Source organism: Macrosteles quadrilineatus, unplaced genomic scaffold (assembly GCF_028750875.1).
Source record: "Macrosteles quadrilineatus isolate MER2022 unplaced genomic scaffold, UCM_ALF_1.0 Scaffold_2__2_contigs__length_208266976, whole genome shotgun sequence".
Classification (NCBI taxonomy): domain Eukaryota; kingdom Metazoa; phylum Arthropoda; class Insecta; order Hemiptera; family Cicadellidae; genus Macrosteles; species Macrosteles quadrilineatus.
In genome coordinates this window covers 104750933-104775849 of record NW_026542595.1, presented here as the reverse complement: position 1 = coordinate 104775849, position 24917 = coordinate 104750933, and the positions used below count along the sequence as shown (strand labels likewise).

General features: G+C 33.5%; 3 protein-coding genes across 13 annotated transcripts in view; 2 read left to right on the top strand and 1 right to left on the bottom strand.

The window, feature by feature from the left end:
- The window catches only part of LOC128985492 (eye-specific diacylglycerol kinase-like), a 319947-nt gene extending 308652 nt beyond the window's left edge, over window positions 1–11295 (top strand). For 5 of the 10 annotated variants that reach the window (XM_054405029.1, XM_054405032.1, XM_054405026.1 and 2 more), the window contains 6 exons: window positions 14–58; window positions 1433–1496; window positions 2226–2383; window positions 2838–3001; window positions 4195–4326; window positions 6214–11295. In XM_054405029.1, coding sequence (XP_054261004.1) covers window positions 14–58; window positions 1433–1496; window positions 2226–2383; window positions 2838–3001; window positions 4195–4298 — 535 coding nt within the window. In that variant the 3' untranslated portion in view covers window positions 4299–4326; window positions 6214–11295. Of the gene's footprint in view, window positions 1–13; window positions 59–1432; window positions 1497–2225; window positions 2384–2837; window positions 3002–4194; window positions 4363–6213 lie in introns of all 10 variants that reach the window. The other 5 variants (XM_054405036.1, XM_054405031.1, XM_054405033.1 and 2 more) reach the window with 3 other exon arrangements.
- Window positions 11296–19371: 8076 nt separating this feature from the next.
- Window positions 19372–21121, bottom strand: LOC128988023 (metallothionein-1B-like). Its single transcript, XM_054409194.1, has 3 exons — window positions 21031–21121; window positions 20088–20131; window positions 19372–19732 (listed from the first exon to the last, which is right to left on the bottom strand). The coding sequence occupies exons 2-3, from the start codon at window positions 20116–20118 to the stop codon at window positions 19476–19478; spliced, it is 288 nt and encodes a 95-aa protein (XP_054265169.1). The 5' UTR covers window positions 20119–20131; window positions 21031–21121; the 3' UTR covers window positions 19372–19475.
- Window positions 21122–22629: 1508 nt separating this feature from the next.
- LOC128986015 (protein mesh) overlaps window positions 22630–24917 on the top strand; it is a 34604-nt gene continuing 32316 nt past the window's right edge. For both annotated transcript variants that reach the window (XM_054406089.1, XM_054406088.1), the window contains exon 1: window positions 22630–22937. In XM_054406089.1, the coding sequence (XP_054262064.1) occupies window positions 22655–22937 (283 nt within the window). In that variant the 5' untranslated portion in view covers window positions 22630–22654. The remainder of the gene's footprint in view (window positions 22938–24917) is intronic.

Here is a 24917-nt window from a genome sequence, read left to right as displayed (position 1 = left end):
TTTGCATGCACAGCAAGGTCCAAGAGCGTTTGTTTGGCCTAGGTTTATTTAATTATCGGTAAGTCACTTGTAAGTAGGGGATTTGATCCATAAACTTTGGCACAAAGTGTGGCTTGAAATGTTTAAAGCATAAATTGCTTATTGAAAACATATAAAAGTAACTAATATGCACATTAAAAAGTGTTTAAAAAGCATTATTTATGATTTTTGAAGAATGTTCAGATATAGACCGCATGAAAATAGTCTAATGAAATTTAACATTGTCAGGCCTAATTTTATGGGATTCAAGATCTGTTAAAAATTGCATTGCAACATTTTTATATGGTATGCTGTAGTTGAAATATTTAAATAAAGTCAATCATTTTTCAAATTCTTTTTTTTAAATATATTTTGTATGTGCATAGTCTCCGTTTGAAGAAAATATTTTTATGTCAATTAAATATTTATGTGGATTAATTTTCAATGAGTTTATATTTCATGATTTTGATAGTAGAAAATGTATATTTCCACTAATTAAATTAAATTTAGAAAGAATATATATTATCTACATGTTGCTGGGGTTGTTAGAAAACCAAACATTCAATTTCTGTTGTTGCATGTGAAATAAAGACTTTATTTCACTTCGTGAAAAAGCATAGGTAGATTTTTTGTAATAAGTTAATAGTTGTATAAATATAATATCTGAACATTCTGGTTGTTTTGTGCACCTTGAAATTCAAGCACATCAATTCTCTATCAATAAAACACTCAATAATTACAAATTATCATTACAGTAATAACAAAACCACTTTTCATTGCAACTTTTGGGTGTGTCACTAAATATTAACATTGTGTTTGGATATGAATTGTGCAATGCGTATTAATGCTTTTGGCTACCAAAAAAGAGAAAGTTAACAGAAAAATAATACATTAAAAGCAAATTACATTTTACAAAACCACACATTGGTTGAATAACTTTGCTCAACAATTTCATTAATATAATAATTGTATGTTGGGCCCCCTTGTCCCTTTGCATAAACATAAAATTAATGAAAGTTTAATAAAAATAAAAATAAAACAGCCATTCTTACAAATAGGAATGTTATAAAATCAAAGAAAACTGTTTTTATCCCCACAAATGACTATCATAGATACCTCGTAATTTTATATTTTAAGAAAATTTTCCCATCAATAAATTTTAAATTTAAATTTAAACAAAGATGTATGTCTGAATAAACATAAATAAACTGAAATAAAAAACATAACTAGGGGAGTTTTGCAATTGAATTACACATTCAAAATGGAAAAGATCAATAAGTCTACATAACCTTCAAAATTACATAGATTTTTAATAAAATAGTAAACGAATCATGAAAAACAAAACTGGGAGCATGTAAAGTTTTTATTTGATTTTCGTGTGTTTGTGTGTTTTAACCTAACATTTTTTCCACAGCAATCTTCTGGAAAAAACATCAGACGGGATCGTACGAGCAGCCAAAAATGGGGATTTAAAAATGGTAGGTCATTTCCATATTATAACTAAGAAATATAATACTTATTTAAATTATGAGATTAAGTTAGCAAGATAACAAAAAATAAACGATATCAGAAATTTGACAAAAAACTTCTACCATTAACTTTTTAACAACCTCATACGCATGGAAGCGTGTGAGAATCTATGATATTTATACAGAAAATAACAACAGTTTCAATAAATGTTGAACCGTACTGTAATTATTGCAGCAATTGGGGGTTGTACCATTTTGTTTAGAGTTTGAAGGACTGTAATACTAAATTTTTATCTACATCGTTTGGGCCGTTTTTAAAATCACAGTTAAAAAAAAAAACTTCCAAAAAATGCAAAAAAATCTTGACATATGAATTAGTACCTTCATATAAATCAGGTGGATATATCCGTTTTTGGTCCCCCTGAATCCAAATAAAGTCGTTATAGAAGTGAATGTATGAGTGGATGTGTGTGTGATTGTATCTGTGTGTGAATGTTTATAGAGCTATAAAGGCCACACCTGTGGTGGGATGTGATGAAATTTGGTATGTGGTTACTAATTGATGGTTACACTGTGTACTATCTCTGACTATCAATAATAGTTAATGATACTATGTATAGGGGGAGAAAATAAAACTAATTTTCAGATAACAAGACCTACTATTAATTAACATGTCTTTATTTATAGTTCTCACTAAATTATCGATTGAATCTTATTATGCTTTTTTCCTGCTCTTAGCTGAAGGACCTCCACGGTCAAGGTTTCTCGCTGTTGTCTATTGACGCGAGTGGTCAGACAGCTCTTCACCATGGTGCTAAGTACGGCCACAAGGATATAGTCAAGTACCTCATAGCCTGTGCGCCTGCATCCATACTCAACATGGCGGACAACGACAAGTAAGGAAAAGCAAAAATAACAGTTAACAATTGGAAATATAGTTAGGATTTTAAAATCAATTGTTAAATTTTAGTTTAAGATCCACTGAAATCTATAAGTTAAGATGTGTCATTAAATTTTGATGATTTTTCTGTTTAATAACCAATTTCTGTAGCCCAATAGCAGAAAAATGTTGATTTAAAAAAATGATAGCAACTAACTACTTTTTAATAACTAGAAATATTGTGGGGATTTTGAAACCAATACTTGTCTAGTTTTGGTTAAGGTCTTTTGAAATGTACAATTAAAAATGTTGATTGGGTTTATTTCAATTGCACCACACTTAATGTTTCATACTTGTCAATATTTTACCAATATATCTAAAATAGTAACCATGCATTTATAAGCCTCTAAATGTATCCAGCAGGAAGATTTACATTTTTTTTGTTAGTGTTAACCAACAAATTTTTCCAGGGGTCAGACAGCTCTGCATAAAGCAGCTCAGACCAAGCGGCGCAGCATATGTTGTATGTTGGTGGCCGGCGGCGCCAGTCTCACCATGCAAGACCGGTCCGGTGCCACCCCACGACAGCTAGCGGTACAAGCAGACGACCAGGACTTAGCTGCCTACCTGGAGAGTATGTATTTAAATATTGCAAAAGAAAAAGTTTAAAGTCTCAAGATGTTTTTCTTGGTCATTAAAATTTGCACGAGTAGTTGCAATCTATTCAGAGAACAGGTTTGAAGTAACAAGAGGCCTTAAAACAAGTATCTAAGGTGTAGGCCTACTTAGTTTTTCAGAAAAAAATTTCACAAAGGTGTATTTTACACGTGTTTCTGTTAGACAGCTGTTTTGTGTTGCAGAAAATTAAGCACATGTTCAGGTCATCATCGGTTTTAAATTAAAATCACAAGGAACGACAAAAGAAAACATATACTTTGTGTTATTTTGATTGAAACTATTCTGTGAAGGATTTTTGAATAGCTGACATTCTAACCTGAAAATGTCCTCCATTTAATGCAGCACCAACAGCTGCAGTTGAATTACACTTAAATGGATTGTTCTGATAGCTACACAAGTAGCACAACATTATTTATTTATTTTTTTTTCAACACGGAGACCATTCCAGCAATAAAATGCTAGCAGCAAGTATTTTTTAAACAAGAAGTCTTTGAGTGGATTTTTAAAATTCTTGATAGGCGTGTTTTCAAAACAATTACTTGAGTCAACTAAACTCCAAGACTTGTAAGCTCCTATTTATATTTTACAATCGTAGCCTCCTAGCCATAAACCGAGCTACTATAAAGTCAAGATGTGAAATGTTTCCCCTGGAATCTATGTGTCTTTAGCGGCATCTAAAACTGCATTGCTCAATGCTAGGAACAAATGCTTTGAGATAATCTCTGACAGATCAGTACTAGCAAACATCCTGTCTAGAATCATACATACAATATAATTTCGGCATTGGTTTGGGATTTGGTCTTTGAGATTTGCTAATTTTGGTATTAGTCTTAAGCGTGCTTCTCTAATGTAAGGAAAAGACTTTCTAATTCAATACTTGTTGTTTCTTCCCCCTAATTTTTTCTGAACACAGGCTAGAAAAGTCTCTATCAATTCTTTATGAATACAAATTTTTTAGACACCTTTGATCATTGAAGTGCTTTTTTCTCACATTACTTGGTAATTGTTCATGTTTGCTTTTAGAGGATAACATAATCAATTTCTTTAAAAATCTTCAACTCCTTTTTTCCATGCATTTTTTACATGATTAGTTTTACGGTATTATTGAGTACTATGCCTGTTAGAAACCTCTTTGTCTTGTGTGTACAGAACTAAGCGCAGAAAATGTGATCAATTATACCGTAAATAGGCTGGGGATGCTCCAAAACCAAGTTAATAGAAAACTTAAAAGGAAAACTAAAAAATCCAGATAAATATGGAAAAACTATGAAATATTCAAAGGTACGGAATACTATTCCCTTTAAGGATATAATTAGGGTAAGTTTCAAAGCTGTTATTTTCAGAAATGTGAAATGTTTTGAATAATTATTCACAAATGTAAATAATTTTGTCAGTTTGCTAAGCAATTCGTTACGCTTTCAATGTGAGTGGGAATGCTGTTTTGTCTGTTTACTGATTTGAGTTTTTATTCATAAATTCAGGATGACTTTATATACTTAAATTTACAGAGGTTAAAACGTAAATAAAAAGCCTCTAGAATCAGCAGATAGGCAATATACCTTTTCAATGGAATATAAGAATTTGGGTAGATTCCAATAATTTCAGTTTAGGATGCATGCATTTTACACAACTAAATCTATAACTTTACTTATGACTTAAACCATTTGATATTTTAAATTTTATAACATAGAGGAGTAATGTGTGTTGAAAGTAGGATATAGCAAAATCCTTCTTCCTTTACTGTTTTCCTTGTTATCTTTAAGCTGCCGTATCGTATGAATTTTAAGATTTAACTGTTATGTTGTTTTCAATACAGCTGTTTCCTTGCTATCTAAATACAAATAATTCAAATCTCTTAATACAAGGGTCATTTTTTAAGTAAGGGCCGTTTTGAAGTTAGCTCCATGGTTCATATGCACACCACAATGAGGCTCTTTCCCACTTACTGGCATCATTGTGAACAGAATGACACATTTTGCAGCTCTGTAGCTAAAGTGTACGCTTCGATGTGTGTTTGAAAAAATTTTATGAATATTTTAAACATATGCTTTAAAATGATTGAATCTCATGACACATGTGAGATAAGGTCGGTGATACGTTTATTGACTGCAGACAACATAATCAAAGCTGACATTCATCACCAGATGACCGGAGGTAATGGCCCCAATGCAAAGAGGGAGATTAGGTAAAGTGCAGAAATGGGTTTGGAAATGTTCATTTCCAAAGGAATGTTTTTGGTAAGAACCTAGACTTCACAAAGAAGACTACAAAGGAAACAAGTTTTCACAACCTTCATCTTTTTAAATTTTAAATTTAAAGTTTTAAAGTCCCATGTGGCCCATGTTGGCTTTTTGTACATTTTTGTCATTTATACTACTTGGATTTGGAATAAAAATATAATGCATTCATTCATTCATTCATTCATTGGCCATTCGATTAAGTGCAACCCATCTATCTTGAATTTATCTGAGCTACTGTGCAAAAACCACAGCTGGCCAACTGACTGATTGAGACCAGTCAAAGATAACATTTCCAATCATAAATGGTTTTAATATTTTGACTTTGGTTCTAGAAAATTAATTTTTTTTCACCCATGTCATTTATTATCCAGTAACTATTAGATGATACTTCAAAAAAAAAATAACACAGTCCTCATTCTTATTCTTCAACCTTTGATTCCTGCTGGCTAACACAAATGTCCAGACTACCAGTGGTAGTTCACCTCCCCAATGCTATCTGCTAATTTCAACGAAATCAGGATATTTGTCAGTGCCTTTTTTAGAAATTGTGAAGATCATGATGTAAAACTAGAAACTAAAACTTTAAGTTAAGTTGAATTACTTCTGAATGGCGTCAGCCATGGTGTGATAATCCTTAAAACTTGTGGAATCTTAGTCTGAACTAGCTAAATACCGGCTGGATAGAGTGGTTAAAGTGCTCGCCTACCAATCAAAAGGTTGCTGGAACAATCCTGTGAAAAGTTAGTATTTTTTTTGTTTTTTGATGGCTCGAAACTGGACCCAGCTGTTTTTTATTATTGGGCTTTCAAACAAATGATTCTGGCTAATAAAACAGCTGATCTTAGTCAGTAACATATTATATAACACTTACCACACATAATGGAACCATATGTTTTTTCCTCCACATTAATTCACACCTTGTTTGCAGGCCAGGAGAGTTTTCAACTTACGGGAGACGATGTTGAAACGGTTGTCTGAAAACCGGAGAATCCCCGAGAAGAGTCAATTATCCTTCCCTGCTTCGCCATATCAACTAATAGAATAGCAACTCATGCCTTCTTACTACTTTCTAAATATTGTTCATTCGGTCTGTTTAGCGGTTAGAGAAAATAATCGTATTTTAATGTTAATGGACACTATTTTTAATACAAGATTAACTGTATAAAAGATATTCTTACTACGAACTACTCTGGTCTGTACAGATGTAAACTTATCAGCTGTTCAGATTGTTACGTTCTGTAAGTGTGGCTTTTGTGTTTCATTGTCTTAAGAAAAGAAACTCGCATTTGAAATTTACCTGTAAACTTTTTCACCGCAGTATACTTGTTCTCATTAGTTTTTGCTTTCCTTCAATTACGGAATGTAATATTAATACGACTTTACAAAGAATTAACATCACACCACTAAACGCTTAGAGTAAAAAATATTTTTCAGCTGTTTTAGAGTTTTTTTTAAGTAAAACACCACAATACTATGTATATAAAGTCAATTGAATAATTAAAACATTTCCCTAGTCGAGAAAGTAGTGAGGGAGTAAACATTTTTGGGGATCTTTTAAACTAAGAAAATTTATCAGTATTTTTACAACATTTTGATTTAAAGTGTTTATATTTCTCGTGCTTCGCAATGGGACCCGTTGCGGTGGGCCGGGCTTCGACCACCGGATACACCCATATATTTATAACTATTTTAAGTACTAAGAAGACACCAACATGTTTTATATTGATGTAACTTATTACGTAAGTAATTGAAATATATAGATTGTTTTTATCGCTGTACACTTAGATTATATATTTCAACTAGAATCAAACAGATGGTGTTTGTGAAATAAATGTATAGTCTTCTACCTATTTAAACTTATGGCCTTTTGCACTTATGGTGTATATTTCGCTAACTTCTACAGATAGTTGTTATATTAACTTAAACTTATGTATGATGGATATAAGATCTTGAAATTAACTGCAAACTTTTATTGTTCAAAATATAAATGTTTCCGGAGACAGATTATGTATTTTCCTTTATAGTTATGTGTATTTAGGAATACCCAATAGTTTCCTTTTAGAAATGAAAAGTCCATACTAATTTTACTATATTCTTGAATTTAGAATAGAAGGTTTATGTGCTTTTTTGACTATGGTCTTAACAATTAGTGTGCTTAATTTACTTTCTGAGTTAAGTGAAAGAATAGAAATATTGAAAGGGGGAGGGGGTTTAAGCTTTAATAGATGGAAGATTAATGATAATTAAGAGATTTTTGGAATATTCTCAAAAATAAGTCTACTACAAATCGTACAGTTCAAATTTACTGTGCACTATAAAGAATAATAAAAGTTTGCAATTTTGGACTCTTAGTATTTAGTTTTAACTCTTTATTTTTCTTGTATGCTTGGTTTAAAAAAATAAAAATCATTGAAGTATTATAACTTGGCCTGGAATTTAATAAATTATTAATCTTCTTGCTCAAATTATCTTTTACCATTGACATTTTACTATCATTTTCCCAATTCTATGTGAGCATTTTGAGCAATTTGCCCTTATTCCGATGAAAGAACTAAAGTGTACATTACCTTGACTGCATTTTATCACTGTACCTATATGTTAGTAAGCTTGTGAGTTGGTTTTGTTAGTTTCTCAACGATTCAGAAATTATTGATATAAAACCAGTCATGTGAATCATTTGTCTACTAGATTCCACAATAAAAATTATTAGAAAAAAAAAACATAAATTATTCTTTGTTATAATTTAACGGTTTATAAGCTAAATTATATAACAGTCAATTTTCGCATTCCGAATGTAAACAATACCAGTGCAACAGCTGATCTACAAGTTTTACAACCATTGTTGCCACCTTTTGCATACAAACCATACCTACGTGCTTACATTTTTGTGTTTATTAGTTGAAAATGGAGTGCAGAAATCAGCTATTTAGCGTTTTCTAATCAGTCCAGAGGATATATTTTTTGGTAATGTTATTTTTTTAACACAAAAAATACCAATTTTGTTAAGAATTGTATATTTAATAGGTAATATTATATTAAACATATTCATTGATGATAAAGAAATAAAAATATCTCAAACAGCCCCAAGATTAAATTAACAAAACCAGCTCATAAGGTATTTGTTAGCGTAGATCATAAAATGAAAAAATAAAAAAGAAACATGAATTCGTGGTGTAGTCGCAAGTATCGCTGTAATGTTGAATGTTCTCTAAGTTCTTTACGTTTATTTTTGTAAAAATATTATTCAATTGAATTTGTTTTCTTTGATTAAAGGAAATCATAATTCAATTATGGTAAATAGTTTTAATCTGTGAATACCACGCGGCACCCAAGTGGAAGATAGGTTAAGTAGCGATTAATATTGAAACTAGCAATACTGTATTGTAATTTAAGATTATCGTATTGTATTGTTGTACAGTATTGTATTGTGTCAAACTACTCTTTGCTATTTAACGAGATTGGTGGAAACGTCGGATTTGTTATTGAATGTTTCGATTCGTTTTAGAAATGTCCATTGCTTTGAAACTGATGTAGTTTGATTTTTGATCCAGATTATGATTTCAATTCTATTATACATAACTTTTATCCAAAAAAATTTTCCTGTAGTAGAAAGAATTATTTTTATATTGCAACATTTATTAATTATTGCAATAAGAATCGATACAGCTTATGTATAGATTTTTTTTTTTACTTTCAGTAAACATTGAAAATCTTCCAAAATTCTATATAATTTCAAAATAGTTTTCTCCAAAAGAAGTTCAGTAGCAAAACTGACTATGAAGCCTTTCTTTTCCTATCGGGTTCCTTATGTCTTAGCGTCAACCTTTAGATTTATTCCACTTAGAGCCTTATAGCTTGTAAATCTTATGTAATTAATTGTTTCAAAAGGTGATTCTCAAACAATACCTAGACAGTTGTGGCTGTAAAAAACTGTTAAGCTGGGTTTTCCTTGGCGCAGAAGCGGGAGGGCGGAATTGCAAAGAGCGGAGTGCAGAGAAGAGATATTCTGCTCGCACAGTCTGCTCTTCTTCTAGGAAAATGAAGTACAATTAAATTACCTAAGACAACAGGAGAGTATACTCAGCTCTCTGCTCTATGCGCTGCTTCCGCACCTAAAAAACCCAAGCTCAACGGAGAAGCCAAATTAAAAATAGTTTATGAAGCTGGGATGATTTTCTAGTAACAGGATAATTTTTTGATCGAGAGTATAGGTTTGGGAATCGCCAATTTAAGTATCTTTGAAATGTGCATTATATGTTGAATCTTCCACTTGTTAAAGTTATCACTGTAAATACCTGCCTTAGTCATTATCAAGCTGTGTTTTTAATCTGTGTCAATTTCTTTCCAACTCTTACGTGAGTTTGTTTTTTGAGAGTGGTTTCAAAAGTTTGTGTTATTTATTTTGTGTATTGTCCTTCTTGTTACTGTAGTATTTATAGTTTTACATCTATGGTTCTATGTATCGAGTATATTTTGACTGCCGTTAACTTTAGCGTCTGTGTCTATTGATCAACGATTTGCATATAGCTTTTTGAGTATAAAAGACATCCTTTGATGGTTGTATTGTAGTTTTGTTTAGTTTGTGTAATATTGTTATCTTCACTTCATCGTTGGAGAGATTCAGCAGGTTAAACCTCTGAAGCTGCATATATGGAATTGATCGATTTATTGATCGCGGTAATTTGTATTTATTTATAGTGGTTGTAGGAGTTTTGTTTTGTGGGTTTGCAGGTTTAAGAGTGTCAGTTTTGGAATGTAATGTGTCAAAAATTTTTTACTTTGGTTGCTTGTCTTATTTCGTTTGCTTATTGAAAGTTCAAACCTAGAATTACTTTAGTTCAATGTGTTGTAAATTTTTAAATTATCATCATTAATGTAATTTTTATTAATCTTTCCATTTTGTGGCCATCAATTAACAGGCCCGGCTGGTTATAGTTTGGACCACGCGATTTCTGTGAAGTATCAAGTTCTAATCTGCCCAATCACTAATGGATTTTAGCAATGGCGATGCTGAGATTCTGAGGTTTAGAAGACACCTTAAGGTCTCTAATCTCTAAAGCGAGAAAGGAAATATCTCATAGCCAGATCTTTCCCTAAATTGGAGGAATCTCGCCACTAAAAGCTATGTAACTTCTTGTAGCCATAAAGATATGGCACTATTCCTACAATCTGTGATTAAAATGCTTATATTTTACTTTCACCATAAACTTTTCCTTTGACTTCATCAGGGTTCTAAAATAATTCCATTAAACCTAGTAGGCTATAACTTTCTTTCTCTTATTTATATGGAATTTTATATTAATCATTAAAAATCAACTTCAGTGGAAACTATCACAGTAAAATATGACTATTACATTCAAAACTATTGATAATTACTGTAAATGTGAATTAGCAATAAATTTTTCTCGATCTTATTAACTTGATTTTTTTACTTGTAATTTATTGTTATTCATTCATGTTAAGTTTGCTAAATGTCTATGGATATAATTTTTGATACTTTTGTCAGTGTAGGATTTAATTTTGATTCAGCTTTTAAATCTATCAAAACTTAAATATAAATGCTACTTTTTGTAACTGGACAAAATTCATTAACCATAGAGTTATGAAAACACGAAAATAATTCTCCTCCTCTAAGTATCCTTTCATTGAAAAAGTATTAAAAAGTATTAAAAGTATTGAATCTTTACTAAGAATATACCTTTTCAATGGGCTTTTGTTGGTTATTACTTTGTAACCAATAAATTGTACACAGTTAAATCCCAATAAGTGGATACCTACTCTTTACAAAAGGATAAAATACAATTATTCTAATTATTGAAATATCAGGTCCTAAGACTGGTAGAAGTATCAAAAGTTTCCGAACTTTAATATTCTGTTAACTCTAAAGTAATGTCATTGTTAAAGATCGGTTGATACCTTAGATATTTATGTTCGTTGAAATTCTTATGTACATACACTTTTTACAATACTTCCTATATGTACATAATGTTTCTGTATATAAAACGACAATCACATATCTAATGGTGTAGCTGTTTGTAGCATTGCATTTGGTTTTTTAGGTGTGGGGTGTAAAAAATATTTCTTTCAGATTTATTTAACTTCTATTTTTATTTTTAGTACATGTGGCTGATTAAATATATGTAAAAATATTGTTATTATTTGAACAAAATGAATTATTCTTCATGTTAGTCTTAAGATTCTACAACACTCTGAAAAATAATATACCATTGGTTGATATTTAGGTACCTACTTTAAGAACTAGGAAATTTACTATTGCAGTTCCATGTATCGGTATTGTTTTGATTCAAGAATGTTGACAAAAATGTTGGAATTTTTCATCAATGACACTTTTTGCAATATTTTTTACACACCACATGTAATAGTCTGCAAAAACTTCATTTAAATATCTTCTTAATTTTTCAATTTAACTAAACTATTTGAATAAAGATGCTCTAAAGACTTAAAATGTTTTATTTGTTCATACCTTGTCACATTAGTATAACTACAGGGTGGTCGAAAAGTCCCTTTACACTAAGAATAAATTGAATTGGCGTTCTAGGGCCAAGGGGGGGGGTGGGGGAAGGGAGAGTGAAGCTTCGTTCTCTCCCCCCACTGTTCCAGGTCCTATAACAAATTATCACTGAATTCGAATATGTTATTTTCATGATGGAACCAAAATGTTATGGGCATTAAGGTGAGCACATCAACCTGGAAACTTTGGGTATGAAAGCAAGGACTATAACTATCTAGCAAGGACTATAGAATCTTTATGTATGAAATCAAGCATTATAACCTGGAAACTTTGGATATGAAATCAAGCACTATAGCCTGGAAACACGGGTATAAAAGTGAGCACTATAACCTTGAAACTTTGGGTATGAAAGCAAGCACTATAACCTGGAAACTTTGGGTATGAAAGCAAGCACTATATCATGGAAACTTTGGATATGAAATCAAGCACTATAACCTGGAAACTTTGGGTATGAAAGAGAACACTATAACCTGGAAACTTTGGGTATGAAAGCAAGGACTATAACTATCTAGCAAGGACTATAGAATCTTTATGTATGAAATCAAGCATTATAACCTAGTAACTTAAGGTATGAAAAGCAAACAATTTAGCCTGGAAACACGGGTATAAAAGTGAGCACTATAACCTGGAAACTTTGGGTATGAAAGCAAGCACTATAACTATCTAGCAAGGACTATAGAATCTTTATGTATGAAATCAAGCATTATAACCTGGAAACTTAAGGTATGAAAAGCAAACACTATAGCCTGGAAACACGGGTATAAAAGTGAGCACTATAACCTGGAAACTTTGGGTATGAAAGCAAGGACTATAACTATCTAGCAAGGACTATAGAATCTTTATGTATGAAATCAATCATTATAACCTGGAAACTTAAGGTATGAAAAGCAAACACTATAGCCTGGAAACACGGGTATAAAAGTGAGCACTATAACCTGGAAACTTTGGGTATGAAAGCAAGCACTATAACTTGGAAACTTTGGGTATGAAAGCGAGCACTATATCTTTGGAAACTTTTGAGTAGGTATGAAGGTGACCACTAAATCATTGAAACTTTTGAAGGCAATCACTCTCCAGGGAACTTTTTCAAATGATTCAAAAAAATGATTTAAATGATTCAAATGATTTATTTGGCCATTCAGTTCATATACAGGACAATAGGCTACGTCAACAATACAATAAATAATAAATAACATGCCAAGCTTCTTCTAGCATTCTTGACTGACAAAATTGAATTAAAAGCTGAAAAAAAAACACATGCAGGATCTCAAAAACATGCAAAGCAATGCATGCAACTAAAAATACAAATAAAATGAAAACCACATGCTGCAAGCCATGCAAGGCAGAGAAAAATAAATAAATTTACATTTTTGTAATACCTCTACTGGACTACTGTGGGTTCAACCCAATAGTAACAAGCTGTGCATTCCAAAACTCTTTAATGGAATAGAATGGATTGGCAAGCATCCAAGCTTTTAGTGTGGTCGCAAACTTGTTCGGTAAGAGTTGTCTTACAGTTATGGGTAAGGCATTGTAGAACCTTATTCCTGCAACAGGAAAGCAATTGAGAGTTAAATCTAGTCTAACTCTATCTCTGAAAATATTTTCATTGTTCCTAGTGCTATAATGATGAACATTATTAACCAATGGAAAAGCTGATTCATTGTTCTTAATCTCTAACAGGCATTGGTAAATAAATACATTGTGTACAGGCATTATACCATGCTGAACAAACAGAGGTTTACAATGCTCAAGCTGATGGACTCCACACAAGACCCTGACAGCTTTCTTCTGTAGTTTGAGTACTTTTTGCACTCCAGGGGAGTGACCCCAGAGCCTAGTGCCATACAGAATGTGAGCATGGAAAAAAGCAAAGTACGCAAGTCGAACAAATTCAAATGGCATGTCAGCCTTCAACCGTCTGAGCAAATGGATTACACGACTTAGCTTACCACACAGGATTTCAATATGATCGTTCCAATCAAGCTGAGGGTCAAGGGTGAAGCCCAGCAGCTTTACAGTGTTTTCTTCCCTCAGTTCCCTAGAAAGACTGAAAGTGATGTTTTGAGTTTTGGCTTGGTTCAGGCATAATTTATTGTTGCGAAACCAGATAGAAGCTACATCTAATAATTCCTGCACAGCAACTTTAGATACAGAAAAATCTGAATGACTAGAAAAGAGAGTTGTATCATCTGCATATAGCAGGACATTGCCTGCAACACTGTGATACAAGTCATTGATTGAGATTACAAAAAGGAAGGGACCCATAATAGGCCCTTGCGGGACTCCATTGTTCACCATCAGAGGATTGGAAGAGTTACCATTCCAAGTCACAACTTGAGACCTCCCTTCAAGATAAGATTTAATCAATGAGAGAGCATCGCCTCGTACCCCGTACCTTTCGAGCTTTGACAACAGGAGACTATGTGACACACAGTCAAAAGCGCGGGATAGGTCACACATTATAACAGAAGTAGAATTTCTAATCTCTAGACCATTTAAGATTTCTTGAACAAGACAGTCCACAGCCTGAACGGTGGACTTTCCTTTTTGGAAGCCAAATTGAGCGGGCACAATAAGGCGATGCCTCTCAAAGTAGCTGTACAGCTGCTCTAACATGACTGCTTCAAGCACCTTACCAAAGATGGGGATGATAGATATTGGTCTGTAACTTACAGTACTGTCCTTTGGTCCCTTTTTGTACACAGGTACAGTCCTACTAATCTTCAGAGCCTCAGGAAAGACTCCTTCTCTCAGAGATTTATTTACAATATCTACAATGATTGGCGCAACTACATAGATACATCTTTTTAAAAGCTCAACAGACATGTTATAAAAATCTTGACTCTTAGGGGATTTAAAGCTACTGACTACTCTAAGCAGCTTATCAACAGTAACAGGTGTCCATGAAAAATTAGTGGGAACAAATGGAACAGAATTAAGGAAATCATAAGGAACAGATGGATCAGGTTTACAAGAGAGGATTAATTCATCAACAGACTCAAGAAAATATGAATTAAACTCATCAGCAGTGCAAAAGTCTTTAGCAGGAACAGTAGTGGGGGTTTTATGCCTATTGATGTAGTTCCAGGCAGCCTTGCATGCATTTGGAGATGTAGCAATGGCAGTAGCAGTAGCAAATTGCTTCGCCTCCCTTACCTTCAAACGATAATGCTTCCTGAGATCACGAAGGTAGGGCAGCAATTGTGGGTTACTATTGCATAAGTCACTGATACCTAGGATAAAGTTCTTAAAGGCAGAGAGTTCAGGTGTGTACCAGTTGTTTACACTGCACCCAGCATTTGCCTTGGCTGGAGGCACAGTCCTGCAGGTTTTATTTCTTAAGGGAAAACAATAGTCAAAAACTTTTCTGAAATTATCAAAGAAATAGTCAAAGGATTGTTCAGCATTAAATGATTCTATTTCAGAGAGCCACTTTACTGCCAGATCAGTCAATACACATTGAAAGTAACAGTAGTTACTTTCATTAAATTGTCTGTAAGTTACAGTTTTGACAGGATTATTTAAGTAGTCAGGTTCCTGCAGACCATGTTTGGATACACCTTCAGGTAGATCTAGTTTAAAAAAAACATGTTTGTGATCAGATATCTGATCTACACTTACATGGGCCATGTATCTCCAGCTATCAAGATTGGTAAGAACAGTGTCTAAAGGAGATAGACCACGGGTTGGTTCATTGACACTGAAGAATATATCATGGCTGCGGAGAATGTTCCTGAAATCACTGGCCTCACTTGGATGGTTGAGTATATTCACATTGTGGTCAGTGCCGATTATAATATCTAACCCCAGGGAAGTTAAATAAACTAGACACATGTCAAGTAGATAAAAAAAGCGTTCAAAACTACCACTAGGCGAGTGATACATGGTGACAACAATGAGATTCAAGTTAGAGATGATTATACCTGTAAATTCTGCATGCAGTTCTTCACAGTACTCACTTAAGTCTAACAAAGAGTAGTTCCATTTAGTATTAATATAAATTGACACACCCCCCCAAAGGGGTTTTTCGACAAAAACAAGATACAAGGTCAAGGCTATTGATTCTAGAGTAGTATGCAGTTTCTGCCTCTAACAACCAATGTTCAGACACACAAAGCACATCAATGTCCAGTTGACAGCAAAGTATCTCAAGTTCAGCAATTTTATTACGTATAGATTGCACATTTATAGCACACACAAGCAGGCTACTAGCAGATTTTCCCGTACTAGGCAAGATTTCAGGCCCATAACCTAGGATTGAGTTTGACGGGGCTGCATTTTCCCTAAAAAAGTACGAGAAGGAATGTAGCTTTTAACGTTATTTTGTCTGCCTGAACGACGTTCTTCAAACTCTTTTACAAAAATTCCCTCGGGCCAAAATTCAGGTTTCAATAAGTCCTTAACAAGATTATCAGAGACGCTTACCTTGAAACTTGTATAGTCTGAAAACCTGGTAGGTAGTTTCTCACATTTGTTACAAATAACATTTTCACTTTTTAGATAGGATTCAATGTCACTACTTTCCGTATCTGAAGAACAACGACTAACAAAAACTGCCTTGGATTTTTCCGCACGCTTGAGACCACTTTTGTCAGTATTTGAACCTATAATGGGTTTAGTCTTAGTTTTTGGAAACCTAACCTCTTCTTGAGACGTCTTGGAAGTCTAAATACTATAATCCCGCATATGTAACTAAGGGATACAAATTCTAGACCACTTCTAGATGAGCTAGAGACTTGAAATTTTCGGTGGTCGTAGGTCTAGTGCCCAAACCCCCGGGAAAAATCCGAAAAGTCGCATTTTCAAATGTTAACCCCCCCCCGAAATTTCGAATTTCCCCCCCATGTTATCCTTATGGGAAATAACATTAAAAAATACCGAATTTGGTACTCTCATATGAACCGCTTAGAAACGTGCTAGAGACTTCAAATTTGCGTAGTATTGTAGTATGAGATCTTATATTACCGGTGGAATTTGCAAAAGTCCCATTTTCAAATTTTAACCCCCTCAAAAATCCAAAATGGCGGACCTCTGAAAAAGAAAAAAACACTTTTTTTTCAACCGGATGTAGCTCGAAAACGGTAAGAGCTAGAAAAGATTTGAAAGTATATCCAGGAACAGGAATTAAATTTTCTACAAAACCCTTTCAGGCGTTTTCCGAAAATCGCACTCCTTCAGCTTCAAAAAACGCCCTACTTTCAAAATTTGGTAAATTTTTATTACATTTTTACCGGTTTTCGCCATGTTTTCATACTTAAATAATTTTCTAGCACGTTTCTAATTGGTTCAGATGAGCATACTAAAGTCGGCATTTTTCAATGTTATTCTCCATAAGAATAACATGGGGCTCGTAAAAGTGGTAAAAAACCTTCAAATGTTGACATTAAACCTAAGTTTTGGGGGTTAAGGAGTAACGTTACGAAAAAAGACGTATTGTGTAAAATTTAAACTAAAGTAAGGAGAATACAAAGCAATAATAATATTTGCAAAAAGGAATGATTTAAGTATGAAAAAATAGCGAAAACCGGTAAAAAGTTGAAAGAAATTTACCAAATTTAGAAAGTAGGGAGTTTTTTGAACCCGAAAGAGTGCGATTTTCGGAAAACATCTAAAAAGGTTTTGTAGAAAATTTAATTCCTAAAAGTCCCATTTTCTAATATTAACCCCCCCAAACATCCAAAATGGCGGACCTCTGAAAACGAAAAAACAAGTTTTTTTAATCGGATGTAGCTCGAAAACAGTAAGAGATAGAAAGGATTTGAAAGAATCTTAGCGAAAGGAAATTAAATTTTCTACAAAACCCTATCTTGCGTTTTCCAAAAATCGCACTCCTTCAGCTTCAAAAAACGCCATACCTTAAAAATTTGATAAATTTCTTTCCAATTTTTACCGGTTTTCGCTATTTTTTCATACTTAAATAATTACTTTTCGCGAATATTATTATTGCTTTGTATTCTCCTTGGTTCTTGTATTCTCCTTACTTTAAATTCTACTCCTTTAATAATTTTTCGTATCTTTACTCCTTAACTCCCAAAACTTAGGTTTAATTTCAAAATTTGAAGGTTTTTTACCACTTTTACGAGCCCCATGTTATTCTTATGGAGAATAAGATTAAAATATAATGACTTTGGTATGGTCATATGAATCGTTTAGAAACGTGCTAGAGACTTGGAATTTGGTACTATTGTAGTAAGGGATCATAAGTTTATGGCAAATTTTGCAAAAGTCCCATTTTTAAATTTTACCCACCTTAAAAATCCAAACTGGCGGACCTCTAAAAACGACCCATTTTTTTTCAATCGCCTATAGCTCGAAAACAGTAAGAGATAGAAAATATTTGAAAGGATTTTCATGAACGGGAATCAAATTTTCTACAAACCTTTAATAGGTGTTTCCCGAAAATCACACTCCTTAACCTTCAAAAAACGCCCTACTTTCAAAATTTGGTAAATTTCTTTAAATTTTTACCGGTTTTCGCCATTTTTCATACTTAAATAATTTGTTTTTGCAAAAATTAATATTGCTTTGTATTCTCCTTACTTAACTTTAAATTTTAAACACTACGTGTTTTTTCGTAACTTTACTCCTTGACCCCCAAAACTTAGGTTTAATGTCAAAATTTGGGGCCCCCCAATATTATTCCTACAGGTGCATCGGTCTAAATCAATTTTAACCAATTCTAGATTAGCTAAAGATGTGAAATTTGGCTCAATTTGGTCTTGCGCCATGGCCCATTTGTATTTACCCCCAACCAAAAAAGGGGACCTGGGGGCGTCGTATTTTCAACCCCCCACCCAAATATTGAATCCTCCCCCCCCCTAATGTTATTCTTACAGGTGCATAAGTCTAAATCACGTTTACCCATTTCTAGATTAACTGGATATCTGAAATTTGGCATGATTGTTGATCTTGCGCCCTTTTCAAAATTGACATTTTACAAATATAACTCCCCCCCCCCACGAAAATTAGAATCCCCCCAATGTTATTCCTACAGGTGCATCGGTCTAAATCAATTTTTCCCACTTCTAGATTAGCTAAAGATCTGAAATTTGGCTCAATTGCAGGTCTTGCGCCATGGCCCATTTCTTTTTATCCCCAACCAAAAAAGGGGGCCTGGGGGCGGAGCCCCCAGCGAGCCAAAGGCGAGTTGTAGGTCTAATTTTGTTTCTAGGCCTACTTCTTTCGTATGAAGGTGAACACAATGTAACCTGGAAACTTATAGTTATCAAGGCATGCTCTGCAACCAATCACCTACGGTACTTATTTAATTATATTATTTATATAACAAAAAAAAATCTGTGTAAGGTCTTGAGAAGTTTGAGAATCACATGTTTTTAAGCCAGTGCAATGTATTTTGTGGGTTAATACTTCCTATTTTTAAGGTTAACACTGCAACCTTTCTCATCCTGTTTTTTTTTTTATCTGTCCATTTCTTTGAGTTAAAATAAGATAACATTATTAATAATAAAAATAAATGGTCTAATGCAATAAAATTTAACAACTCCAATTATAAAATATCGTCCAGGAATGTTTTCTTATAAAAAATCAACGTTTTTAAACTCTTTGTACAAATTTTTTCAACATTTTAACAATAAACAGTTATTTACGATCACAATTCAATTTAAAAATTTTTGACCATAAATCCATCAATTGAGTTATTTGTCTTCAGCAACATTTGAACCAGGATTTTGAGCAATGTTTGAACTTGAGACTTGAGCGATGTTGCAGCACGAATCTTGAGCAACACTGGTGCTCGAACCTTGAGCTCTGCTACAGCAAGCGTCATGTTCACTGTTGGTGCACGAAGGTCCAGCGCTGCAGCACGAGTCCAGCCTTGCCTTGTTGGTGTTGTAGCAGGCACAATCAGGTCCACACTTGCAATCTACACAGTTGCAATTTGCACCCTGACACTCTGCAGACAATAAAGGTCATAAATTACTTTTGAGACTGGATAAAACCATTGACTATTGGTAGAAGGAGACATTAGTTTTCTTTTCTTTATAATTAATTCAAAAAATAATGTTGTTGGATTGATATGATACTGATGGTTGTACTGATGGCAATTTCTAATTTATGCAAATAAGCCTACTTTTTAACAAAAAGCCATGTACATGTAAGTTTTAAAATAATACATTCACCTCAGAAATTAGCTCTTCATCAAATTACCAGGAAGAACGTTTCTTAACAGCATTTTACCCTTGAAAGCCAATTTCAAACTGAATATAAGCATTAAAACCGGACAATAACTAAACATTTAGTTAACTTACGTGATCCAGAAGTACAACACGGTCCAGGCATGATGATGTTCAACCTGCAAAAGTAAAACTGTTAATTGTCATGAAATCATATCTTATGTTCATGCAAATATTTTCTATAGCATTGACAAATGTCTACGAAAAAGAAAAATAACTAAAAACAACAATGATTGCATCCGATTTCTCATACGATTGAGGCATGACATATCGTTCCTTGACACTTTTGGGGTAAAATTTATAGGCCTAGGCCTACTTTTACAGATTTTTATTCTTGCACACTACGCTTAATTGGCCCCAGCGGCAAGCCTGGCACTTTTCGGACATATCTAGTAAAAAAACTCTATAGCACTTTTCGGAAAATACCAAAATAAATTTCTGGCACCCAAAGGGTTAAACGGTGTGTTGAAGGCGAGAAGACCTAGGACATGTCAGCCCAGCCACTGAAGATACTACTTCACAGGCAATGTAATGTTGGGAGTTGAGTGCATGCTGAAAAATGCACAGATTCTAACAAAGGCACAAATGCCTACTTTTTAATATGGTTGGATAGGTTTTTTCTTTGATTTTTGAATTTCTTCACTTGGAATTATTTGTAAATGTGATTAGGACAATCTATTGTACCCACGAGGGAAAGGTTTCTAGCCTAAGCCCCATACAACCAAAACAAAGCTCTAGTTATAGGTAAGTCTACCAATTCCATCATAACACAGAGTAGAAGTTCAATTAGTTGAGAGTTTGTTGTACCTATGACACATCTAGCCTAGACTTGCAACTCTTGAAAGATGGGGATTGGGGTGTATTTGATTAAATTCACCTCCTGTGCCGATCCAACAACTTAAATCTAATGTTTTTTGCTTGAGCAAACCTTACTATTTTTTACATACCTAATAATTGACAATTGCCTTATTTTCTCAAAGGTGATACACACAATTTAGTTAATTCGATTAATACTCACCTAAAGTTATGAATCTTCAAAACTTGTAAAGAACAACTGGACTTAGCTTCACCAATTTCAATTTCAAAATATATTATTTTCCAAACAAAAATCAGACATTTGATACTGAAAATTGCATATGTTCACAGCTATCTTAATCAAAACATTATTAGGTATTTAAGTATCAAGAAAACATTCACTATATAAAGTGAACATGAAATTTTATATTTTGTTTGACTTTGTCATTACAGTTTCAGTTTCAGTTTTGTCATTGATTTGAATAGTGCAAGGAGCATGGATATACATCATGAGCAAAATTGTATTAACAAAATTACACAGAAAAGATTTTAATTTTAAAATACTAGCTACTTGGGATGTATAAAAAAATAAAATGAAAGCTCAATACAGCAATAGCTCAATTCATGTTATCTCATGAGCAAAAACGTTATAGAATATTGTTAAATCTAAAAAAAAACCTACTAAAGAAATCTAAAGAAAATTCAAACCACAGATTAGCTTTGCTTAACATTGAGCATGTTGTTATCAGTCGATACAATACAAGTCCACAATAAATAATTTTTTGTATTTCTCAAATGAGTTCATGAAATATTTTGAATTTTGAAAAGGAACTCTAAAATATTTAGCTGAACTTTTACCTAATGATAAAGTATAATTTTTTTATTTCCTAATTGTAATATCCAATATTAATTGCAAAAAGCTATAAATCTGGATTAATGGGTGATTATACGGCTTACCTGACAGTCAAAAGGTTGATTTTACAATTCTAAGAAAAGCCATAGTAACCTTTTGATTGTTAAAAATAAGTCCCTTCATGATTATTGGATTTTTAGTTAATAATGTGTCCCTTCGATAAATTCTTCTCATGCAGTAAAATAGCAACACTGTACTCACTTCATTATATTATGCAAAAGTGTGCATCCAGAGCTGGTTTTAAGCAAAAGTACACAGTCACGTAGGGGGCCAAGCAAAAAGGGGTGTCTAAGCGCTCTCCTATGTTCAGTATCAAGGAAGGAGACCAGAAGCATTAAATTGAATATATAAATGAACTCGTTAGTCGGCACCCCTCCGTCATCTACTCGGGAGTTGATGATGGCATTCAATTATATTAAATTGAATTGCTTTAAATAGAAATATTCAATTGCTTATGTTTTCAAGCATTTTTATTTCCTTGTATAGTAAAATGTATCTACACACCTAAATAATAATTAACACACCTAATCGCTCTACTTGTTTATTTCATGTCCATGTTTCATATTCATTTACTTCATGTAGTTAATAGCAAACAATTTTTTTTTCTTACAAATGTCACTACTAAACAACAATTCTTTAACAAGCTATTCTCTAAATTAGTAAGTTGTGCACTTAGCAAAACTCCTGAATCCTAGGAATTTTTATTTATTGCAAATGTATCAGCAATTACAAAGACTTTTTTTCAGTATCCCACATCATATTGCCATGATTCATGAATGCAAACATTCCTTTACCAAGTATTTCCTTTCGTTACTACTCATGACACACAAGTGATCTCATGGATGTCAGCTTATCTGTTATCTCTTATCACCTGTTATCAGCAACTCTCCCAGTACAGGTGCAGCACTCCCAACCTGTCCGTCTGTATGTGATCATGTGTTCACTGTTTCTCTATTTGTGTTTGTTCTCGTTGTGTTTTGCCGATAAAGTTAAACCACCCAAGAGCGAGAAGGACGATGTGGAAGTGTTCCAGAAGATTGTGCTACCCCCTTTACTCACCCCTAAGGACTCCGCCCCTCCGACGAAGCTGGGGAAGTTGACGTGGGGTAATAAATGGAACTCTAGGGTAGTTAGACCTTTTGGTAGGGACCAGGTGGGAGTGGGGACGGGTGGCTGGTACGATAGGAGTAATCCTGGAAATGAGGTGCCTACATGGGGTAAGTTTAGTAAAATGTATTTACGCAAGCAATTATTAAGATAGGAGAAGTTTAGATTTTGTATTTCTAGAGCAATTTTTTTTATACCATTGTAAGTCAAATTATGAAACTCACTCAGCTATCATTGTCCAATAAATACATTGAGGTGTACAGCTATAGGTAGTTAAATACCATGGTGGATGGAAAAACATAGGTGTGCTATTCCCGTCATATTCTGATGTCACTCGGATTGCAAACAAAATATCACCTGATTATAACTGTTAAATTATATAGTATATAATTATTTGTAGTATATATAGTATGTATTTGTTTTGATTTCATTGTTATTGTTTTTATAATGTTTTCAAAATAGTTGAATGTGTTCATTATAAAAACAATAACAACCAAATCAAAACAAATACTAATTTGACAGTTACAATCAGGTCTGGCGCACACGTTCGATTTTTCGATCGGCCGATAAAAAAATCGGCTAAAAATAAATCGCCCTTGATTTATGTCTAGGCGCATACGTAGTGATTTTTTAGTCGAGAAATTGATTTTTTGAGTGCATTTAGGCTATCCTAAAATGGACTTTGTTGAATTAACCTGTGTTTGTGATCTTCTAATTAGATCAAATAAATAAAGAAGACAACTGAAATATTGGGTTCATCCGATGAAGTCAGAGACTTTTAAATCGACAGTTTTATAAACTATACACTTTACGTGATGACAGTAAAAAGTTCTTTAATTACTATAGAATGTCTGTTGAAAGTTTCAGTTTTATTATAACAGCTGTGGCCTTTTTTAGCAAGGAAAACAACACAACTCACACTGAAGTTCACTGACTCCTGTGGAGAACAACAAGCGACTGACCGATTTTTTAGTCGTCCGTGTGCGCGGACTGATAACAAGCTGTACCTTACAGATTTTCGGGTAACAAACGCCTCGCCTACGAATCTGTGGCAAAACCCAGATTTTAAAATCGGCACAATTTTTGATCGCCTGTTTGCACGCTTCCATTCAAATACATGATGCACAGATCGGCCGATGAAATAGTCGCCTCAAAATAATCGCTCGTGTGCGCCTAGCCTCAGGTGATCTTTTGTTTGCCATCCGAGTGACGTCAGAATATGACGGGATAGCACACCTATGTTTTTTCCTTCCACCATGGTAAAATACAATACCAAGAAATCAGAGCGTATATTTTAAGTAAGTTTTTATATTGACGAGTGAAACATGAGTGTTAGTGACAAAAATCAGCTGGCTTCTGTAGTTAGGAATATTTATTTAATAAAAGCCCAATGGTCAAGAATTATTTATTAAAAGCCCACTGATCAAGGACAGCTGGGTCCAGTTTTTAACCTTTTCTGACTATACTCCGTTCACAACATTTAGGCTGCTTTAAGGGAAGAAATCTATCCCCTCCATGACTTGATCCTACAGTTAAAAGATAACTCAAAACTGAGATTTTTCAAAACATCAATCAAATGCAACATAATTCAAACCGCATGTATATATTGTGAACGGAGTATAGTTCTAGTCTAGTTCTTGACTTTTCTCAGGATCAAACAAGCATCCTTTGGATTTTCAGGCACGGCAAATAGTGAATTTCATAAAGCTGAACAAAATCGTTTGGATTTCAAATTCTTGTAGATTTGAATGACATTTGCTATGATGATACATAAAGATGGTACAAAACCTATTAATAATCTATGCCCCTTATCACAACCAAAAATGTTCAGTGCCCTCAAGGCCCTTCATAAAGCTAATCTACTACAAAATTAAAATTTAACCAACTGTTTTTAAGAAATTCTGAATTGGCACACCATAATGGTACCAAACATATAATAGAAATAGAAAATAAACATTTAAATAGAATCTTAGACACTCGCAAGTTCTGTGACTGGCTCACTCAACATGTTTTATTAACAAAAAATGGCGAGAGCTGGTCCATGTAGATGGGATGTCTACTTATTAGTATCCAATAGTCAAAGACGTATA

Bases quoted from the DNA above. Each gene is read 5' to 3' on its own strand.
- LOC128988023 (XM_054409194.1), bottom strand. From the start codon at position 20,118: ATGCCTGGACCGTGTTGTACTTCTGGATCAC. The intron at 19,733-20,087 runs GTAAGTTAACTA...TATTGTCTGCAG, and splicing joins GTGTTGTACTTCTGGATCAC to AGTGTCAGGGTGCAAATTGC.